Below are 8,719 nucleotides of genomic sequence, written 5' to 3' on the forward strand. Positions count from 1 at the left end.
TTAGTCAAGCTGTGTGTTTTTAATCTGTAAACTGCAGCTTCTTGGATTATAAACCAGTAAATTACATTGACATGACATGATGTGGGTAAAATTGAACAGGTTGAAAGGTGATGGCACGTAGGGGTTACATATCAGTTCACTGTCTTGTGCTTACACAAGTCTTACTGGAATAGGAATGGAGAGATAGAAGAGGGGGTAGAGTTTATTCTATGAGTTGGAGATGTGCCTTACTCAACCAAGCTGGCCTATTTTGTTTTAGTCTGGGTTCATTGTTTTGACAATATTTTAAAATGACACTGCAGGTTGAAAGTTCTGAGATAATTGATGCCAGACAAGTATGACTGAGGGCCAAAATTGTCTATTTTATTGGTTGTTCTTGTTAAGTAGTGACAATGGAATCAGAATCACCTTCTGATGATTTTTAAAACATTTATCTTGTCATAAAAATTATGTTAGCTTTTGAATTAAACACTTAGAAAGGTAGCTAAAGATAGATAAACTTCGGTTTACCTTCTTTTCACTCCTTAAAGATAGCATAAAAGAAAACACCTAGCATCAAATAACAAACAAAAGTACACATACACAAATGTGCTTTCTGGCAAAATTGTATTTTACAGTCTATTCATAAGCAAGTTTCTGAAATTGTGAACAGACTTGGAAGGGCCTGTGATTCTAGCTTTTAATTATATAGCTTACTACTAAGCTTCCTGAGTGACTGGCATATAGCACAGCACATGACAGGAGTTTTCTGGGGATAGTTTCTAAAAGTAAGAGTCCCCTAAATTATCTTCAACCCATTGTACATCCATCTGTTCCAAATACTGCCTTACAGGGAATTACACCCTGCTCCAACTCCCCTGCAGATAGCTTAGAGACCCAAAAGGCACGACTAAAAACAGAGCACTTTAAATTTCTCTTTGCTTTCTTTCATTCAGAGACTATAACCTGCTGTATCTCAATAGGCTGAAATCCACGAACAGCAGATGGTGTGGTGAAAAAAGTGTTAGGCCGTTCCCCAGGGCTGATGGAGCCAGAGTCACTTTGCACCGAGCCTCCACTATTCTCAAACTGGGAGATTTTCTTTTTGATCATCTTTCTCTCCTTGGCTCTGCGATTCTGAAACCAGATTTTCACCTGAAACACAATGGAGCAACATACTGAATGCACTTAACTTAGTGATTTCTGATATTGTACACAGACTTTAGCATTTACAAAGCCCCTTCATATGCATCACTTCATTTGAGCCTCACAATGACCTTGTGAAATATGCCCACTTAACAGGTTAGAAAAAAAAGCTTGAGACTTAGAGAGGGCAAGTACTTTGCATGAGATGAAACTGAGATCCAAGTCTAGGGCTACTAACTCTGAATGCAATAATCTTAATATTATACCTTACCCGCCTCCTCTGTTGCACAGGTGGAAATAAATAACGCTGTAATGATAGATGCTGAGGAGTGCTGATAAGAGAGAGATATTTAAATAGCAAAGGTAATTATAATCAGCCATTTCTATGTTTTATTAATATTTCACTAAAAAGTCCTATTAGTAAAATATTAATAAAATAAAATAAAATAGAAAATTTATCTTCCTATCACTAATAGTATACTATTATATACTAAGTTTTCTTCCTATTAGTAAAGTATACTATTACTAATAGGAAGTTTGTCTTCCTATTAGTAAAGTATTAATGAAACATATAAACGAGTGAACAAGGGTGATGAAATATTATATATCTCTTGCTGGAGACAGACAAGAGCGATATCAATGTGCATTCACACGTGGTCGAAATGCAAGCTACTTGGGATAAGGCAACGCATCAAGGGAGTTTACAATTCTAGAATTCTGATTCTATTGAAATTGACTATATGGGACATGTTTGATATACTTCTGGTGTACCTGTCTCTCAGAAAGGCCCAGGTTAACTGCCAGCTCTGATTTTCTCCGGATGGTGATATATGTATTGCAATGGAATTCCTTTTCCAACTCCAATCTTTGATGATCAGTGTAAACTACACGATACTTTTCTTTTGTCCTGGTTTTACCTGTTAGGAGAGAAAGCATTGCATTTAATCATTTTCTGCTTCTTGGAGATTGTTTTAATTAAAGAAATCATAGACACTCTTCCCACCCTCATCTTTACTTTAAAATATAAAATAAATATATTTTTGAATCAAATATTCATAAAAGTTCATTTCTCCATTAAATACATTCTCATCTGTGGCTATGATAGCAATATCTCAGTCTACCATCTATAGACGTAGACATATATCTATATATCTATATCTCTCTTTATACATAAAATCAACATCTCTTTAATTAATGTTTCTCCTAAAATGATTGGTCAAATCACAATCATCCCATCTTGACCTATTTTTATAGCAGAGCATTGAAAATGCTTAAACACTTTAACCCATGGTGTTTATTACCTTCCCACTTACATATGTGATTAGCATTGGCAGTAATAGTAATGCCATTATACAGGTACTTCTCATTACACTTTATGCAGTCTTTTCATACTGTTCCTATTAAACCTCTTACCTACCTTCTTGAATTGTGCAGAACATGTCTTATCTCCATTTTACAGATAAGAACATGAAACTCAGGGTAAATGACTTTGTGTTAGAGAATTGAGGAGTGGGGACCCAAGCATATATCTTTGACTCCTATTTAAGCATGCTAACTAAATGTTATTCCAAGTTCAAATATGCTGGGACCCATAATAATGGCCCAAGAGTGGAAAACACTTGTGGGATCCTGACACTATAGTTACATAATTTCCTAGAGTTTGGTTTGAATAGTAATTTAAAAAGAAAACATTAATTGTCATTTAGCAGATTCTGTTTCAGAAAACCCCATTACCTATTAGAAAAAAAAATAGTTTTTATGTGGGAGTCTTAATTTTTATTACCAAGTGGATAGTGAATGGGGGAAGGAGGAGGTATTGACTTAAGCAGAATAAAGTGAGTATTCCATGCCCTTTGAAAGGATATACAAACATTTGCTTTGTGTTACAACATTTAACTAATTCCTCATGCCCTCCTTCAAATAGAGCTTTATCCTCCTTTCAAAATTTCCAAAGGTACTTAGGAAGTTCCCTTTTCTTTTTAATTTCTCTACCCTCCTCCAGGATCTTCCTCCTTTTCTCTGTGGGTTTTAAATACTCCTTCTGATCTTCCCTGGTTGTTTTTTATGTGATTTTTTGGGGTCGATCTGTAGGACAAAGACGTCTTTAAAGTGATTCCCTAAACTCCATTGAGGTGTTAAGATACAGCACAGGCCTAACAAAAGAGCAAAAGAGTTACATAGCATCAGATCCCATTCTGAATCTTCTTTACATTCAGGAACACCAGCCAATTGGTTCAGAATTTACAAGCCCCAAACAAATGTGAGACACCCTTTCATCTCCAGAAAAGGAAAAAAAAAGGACATGAGTGAAGAAATAAATTTTAGATAAGTGATATATTTTAAGATTAATCTAAATGGCTAAATAATGAACTGAATAAAATCTCCTTTCCCTGCCCTTAGAAAAGGAAAACTATGTGGTCCAGTCAGTTAACCTATCTTAAACTCCTAAATTCTGAGCTGGTTTTCTGAATCTAAGCAAAAACCTGGAAACCAGAAGTTTGCCTTTTGGCATGTTGCAAAGACAGAATGTTAGAGAAAAAATGAAAACTTGGAGATTTAATTTATTTCTAGAACATCGAATCTTGAGATCGAAATGTATCTTTGAAATCATGTTTTCTAAAACTCTTCTTAATCTTAAAGTTGCTGAGTGTTTAAATTATAACTTGAGGCAGACTGGTTAAAAATTCAACTTGTCTTTATCCATGTTTTATGCTCTTTGATCATCAATAAATATAACCAGACATCAATAACTCTGGAAACACTGTAGTCCTTCCCTACCCCCATTGGTCATAAATTCCCCTCTTGCAGTTTCTTCTGAGGACAATAAAGTCAAGACCAGGCCCCTTTATTTGCCATAAAAATCCTACCCTTTCCGGCAATATAACCTCTGAAGAAAGGAGGGGTAAGGAAGAGCCTGGCTGCATATCAAAGCCATGTGAAGTGTTAAAAAGAGTCTGTTGCCAGAATCTGATAGATAAGACCTGAAACTCCAAGAAGATGTAGCTCAGGGGAAAAAAACTGACTACACAGTTTACGAAGAGAAATAAATTTGAATTTCCTGGTGCTCCTTTTGTGTCCCTCTCCTCAAATTGTCTCTCCCAATCCCATTGTCTCTTCTTCTTAAATGATGAAACCAGATAAAATGATGAAACCAGAATAGACGATGAAGGGGATTTGGACATTTTCTGGTAAAGTATAATGTCCATATTTCCATATCCAAGCACTAAAAAATAGCACTAACAGAACGAACTTTTATTGTTCAAGCTGTTTTCTTCTTCTAGAGACTATGACATTTCTGAGTGTGTTGGGCTCCATTTTCAGCCGTTATTGAGTTTATTTAGAAAATTAATACTATCTAAGATGTATTTGCCTTCTCCTCAAAGAGTCAGAAAAACTTCTGTAGTTAAAGATGGATGGAGTCCTTCCCATCCTCCCAACCACATTATCTCCCCAGAATTCACAAGCAAATGTCACAATATATGATAACTTGTCACCCTAAATAAAATTAAAATGCTGTTCATTTGAAAGACTGGCTGCAAAAGTGCCGCTAGGCAGAAAGTCGCTCTCCAAACATAGAGGTGATGATGATGATGGGAGTGAGTGTAAAGATAATAAAAACAAATATTTTTCTGTAGGAAGTACTGTCTAATTGACCCCACTGTGAGGACTTTTCATCTTATGGGATTTATTTCACTGTTTATAGCTAAAAATTGCATCCAAATTCATTTTTTAAAAGTTGTCCTGTGAAATGAGCAAAACCAAGGAAGACAATGATAACTCTCAAGAATTATTAAGCAACTAATTTCATGAAGTGTCCTTATTGAATAATGCCTTTTAAGCATAAATTCCTCCATGTTGTCCAGTGGCTTAAAACAATCAATCAGAATCAGAATCAATCACAATTACTTCCTCCTCTCCCCCTCTTTTCCACTTCTAACAGAAAAGTCTCTCTCCAGCCTGCTTAGGTTATCACCTCACCAATGTTTAAAATGTGAAAGCGCATGAAAATATTTAACTTTCCATAGAAACTTTTCTGTCATATTCCTTTTTGCATAATATTTAAAGTTAGATATGTATAGAAATAGACCACTTAGAGAACTAAGAGTAAATAAACATGTCTTCCATTTAAATCAGATCACTTAGGGAGCAGTCATTTACTCTATGTGTCAGCTTCTTTGCTCTCATTAGAAAATCACATGCTATAATGGTCGCTATGAAATGTTTTCTGATTGTCCACTAATACGTGTATTTTTCTTTTTTTAGTTTATTGAAAACATTTTTCAGTAATGGAAATAACTTCCATTTGACTACCTTAATCAAGGGTTACTTTCATATTGAAGTACATCTTTTCCTCTCAGTCATAAACCATATGTTGTCCCACAATACTACAGGGTGAAGTGGAAAATTTAGGAGGATCTGACTCATTCATTCATTAAACAAATATTTAAGATCCACTATGCGCTAAGCATATAAATGGGTGCATTTTGGTCCTCAGTGGGTGGCCAAGTGAGGTGATCGGTTTAACTTTTTTCGTGGGGTTTATAACCTGATGTTCCTTGAAAGGGCTTCAATGGATCCATGAATCTCCTGAAATTATGTAACAAATTACTTGTGTGTGTGCTGCTGTGCCTTTGTGCATTTTTCTAGGGAGATAACCAAAGTTTTTCATCATATTATTAAATTGCTGCTAAATATGCACCTTAGACTATAAGAATACAGCTAAGGGGTTATTTTCATTTATAAGACATTAAAATTAAACAAAGTTTTAATTTAATGAAGCCTTATCTATAGAATAGGCTGCCAATAATCTAAAGGGTTCCAATATCATTCAATTTTAAACTTCTCATAGAAATTGGATAGAAAATCTTGTGAAGGTGCCATTGTAAAGTCAGGTTTGAGGGTTTAGCTAATGATGAAGGTGCAAGAGACTAAGGAGCCCGTTAGGAGACTAACGAAACCTTTCCTGGCATTAGAATTACCCAAGAGACAGACTCAGGCTAATAAAAGCAAATGTAAATGGAAGACCTTTAATCAGACAAAACTGTCATATTTTTCCTCAAAAACAGAAAAATCAAGGCTGGAGATAATTTCTTTTATCTCATCCATTTCCTCTCTTGTTCTCTATTGCAAACAGCACACCAGTGACTTTCCTCTTAATGTGTTTCAAAACATAATCCTAGACTGCCAGCAACTACTTTTCTAGCTTTTGTGTCTTTTTCTGATTGTTAGGGTTTAGTGAGTGGATGCTAATTATAACTGCGAGATTAGATGTAATAAAAACTCTGGGAATGCCCCACCCTAACCTCTTTTTCTGTTCTACTTTGTCGACAGACTCACTCATATTTTTAAAAAATGCAGACTTACTTGCAAATGCTTTAAAGTCAAGTATCTGAACTCTACTTTTACCTTGGGATTGCTACTCTAGTGATGTTCTAATACACAGAACTTCCTCTTCCTGGCTAAACGTTCTCCTAATGGTAAAAATGGGTCACTTCCCACCCTCCTGCCTTTGCTTTTTGGAGGAAAGACAAAGTGCAGAACTGAGAACAGGAGCATAATCATTGTGGACAAATGCTATTGAAATGCCATTTCCTCCCCAGAGGGATGAAAATACTCAGAGTCGATTTTTACTAATTTCCTCTAATGACAGGGAGCGAGGGTTGGAATAATAAGAATGTAATAAAAGAACAACAGTTGAAAACAAACATTCCTCCCCCCCCGCGCTCCGGTCTAAGATTAAAGTAGAACAGCCACTTCCCTCGCCCTGGCTCCCAGCAGTCGCCCACTGGCTTGCTGGTTAGGCTGAGATCGCGATCGCTGTGCCTTCCTGGGCGCTGCCGCAGACCTGTATTCAGCCCCTACGCCTGAGAGACGCCTGCATTGATAGTTATGAGGGCTTTAGCCGTTTATTAGTGCTGGAGCTGATTCGTTTGCGTGCCCAGCGGGTGTGAGGGTTAGTCACCATATTATGTGCCAGGTCAGTGCTCTAGCCTTCTCGCCTGCCTCAACACTTGGGTTAGAAGAAAGGACGTTGTAAGACGGCAATGGATTTTAGGCCAATTTGCCTCTGCCAACTTGTAGGAAGGAAGCTGGAACTTCCCTGAGAGGCCAGGGTGACAAGGCTGCTTTGCCGTCGGGGACTTCGTGGCTAAACTGGAGAGTCTGTTGCCAGCCAAGCACTGTGAAGCTAAATTGAGCATCACCAGCTTTGGGGGCGGGGAGGTGGGAGACAGCCCACTCGGATGGGTAAGGGTTTGGAAATGGAAGTCAAGCAGCAGTGCCTGAACAACGAGACACCACAGCTGCCCTCTCTCTTCATTCACTCGTTGAACATTCTCATGCATCTCTTTTCCCATGTGGGCAACTACAGGATTGCATCCTCATCCTTGTGGCTCAACGTACCCATTGTTCACTCACTCACTTTCTTCATGGAGCAGCGAAAGGCGAAAATCACCTCTAGGGTAGGTTTAGTCCCAATCGCTGCACTCAGTGAGTGAGTTTTGAGCCCAGGCGAACGCGAGGGAGATGCCTAATAGGTCAGTCAGCCATATAGGGGTCTCCCCAGCTAAGCCCTCTTGGGAGAGGCCTGAGAAGTGCGAGGGCAGGCCGACCGAGAGAAGTAGCGCAGAAGGGAAGGAAGGAAAAGTGTGTGGGCATTGGAATGGATTACTCACCCGTCACCTGCACGGTCTTGCGCATCCATGCATAGGGGCTGTGGCGGCTCCTGCTGGGGGAACTGGCGTTGGCGGCGCCTGCGTCCGTCGGGACAAGCGACCCACCAGCCGGGCCTGGTAGGCTGCTACCGCTAGTTCCACCGCCCGCAGGGCCCAAGTTGCTGTAGTCGGTGGAGCAGAAAGCGGCGGGGCTCGAGGTCATGTCGTTCACAGGCACTGTGCCCATTGTACTAGACTGCCCAGGATACACGCTCCAGTCTTCTCGCGGGGGACTGTAAGGTGAGCCCCAGTCTCCCAGAGACTGCCTGTGAGGATCCATGCTGGGCATATGAGGATACCCCATATAGTGCGAGAAAGCCGGTGCCACAGCGAAACTGGAGGCTGGTATCGGACTCCCACCGTCCCCCGTGCCTCCTGTCCCAGCTGTGCCGCCACCCCCAGGGATCCTGAGAGTGCCCGGGTACATGCCTGTTTCTTTCTCCAAAAGGCAGCTTCCGTACATCGTGGCTTGGGTAGAAGGCGCTCCCTAAGCCATCCTGAGGTCCCTGTAAGGCCCCAACTCGACTTTGAGAAGCCCAGATAATAAATTTATCAGTACGTAGTTGTGCCGCAAACTCCTCTGCACCCCTCAGACTACTCCATCCCACGTTTCCTGCGAGGGTATTCAGGTGACTGGTAGCCCTGTATAGATAGGCCACCAATGGCTGGGCTGACGTCAAGGGGCTTCAGGCTTTTACATAGCATTTGCATTCAAATGAAGGGCCATTTCACTTTCACAGGAACTTGTTCACCCACTCCCCAAGCTCCCAGGCCTTTCTGTCTCATCTTTCTTGATTCTGTCCATCTGGTCCCCATAGTGTCAGTATTGTGCTTTTGGGGACAGGAACTCCTCCAGGGGTTTCTGACCAGCTCCCCGCAAA

The 8,719-nt window shown here is 39.9% G+C and overlaps 1 protein-coding gene across 1 annotated transcript; it reads right to left on the reverse strand.

Moving 5' to 3' along the window:
* Positions 1-342: 342 nt before the first annotated feature.
* Positions 343-8,501, reverse strand: CDX4 (caudal type homeobox 4). The gene is made up of 3 exons (XM_007992089.2): positions 7,800-8,501; positions 1,897-2,042; positions 343-1,134 (listed from the first exon to the last, which is right to left on the reverse strand). Exons 1-3 carry the CDS (start codon positions 8,299-8,301, stop codon positions 928-930), a joined length of 855 nt encoding a protein of 284 aa, XP_007990280.1. The 5' UTR covers positions 8,302-8,501; the 3' UTR covers positions 343-927.
* Positions 8,502-8,719: the final 218 nt, after the last annotated feature.

This window comes from Chlorocebus sabaeus, chromosome X (assembly GCF_047675955.1).
Source record: "Chlorocebus sabaeus isolate Y175 chromosome X, mChlSab1.0.hap1, whole genome shotgun sequence".
Lineage (NCBI taxonomy): Eukaryota > Metazoa > Chordata > Mammalia > Primates > Cercopithecidae > Chlorocebus > Chlorocebus sabaeus.

Coding starts and splice junctions, on each gene's coding strand:
- CDX4 (XM_007992089.2), bottom strand. CDS start 8,301: ATGTACGGAAGCTGCCTTTTGGAGAAAGAAACAGGCATGTACCCGGGC. Junction 2,043..7,799: donor CAAGACCGTGCAGGTGACGG/GTGAGTAATCCA, acceptor CTCTCCTAACAG/GTAAAACCAGGACAAAAGAA. Junction 1,135..1,896: donor TGGGCCTTTCTGAGAGACAG/GTACACCAGAAG, acceptor ATTGTGTTTCAG/GTGAAAATCTGGTTTCAGAA.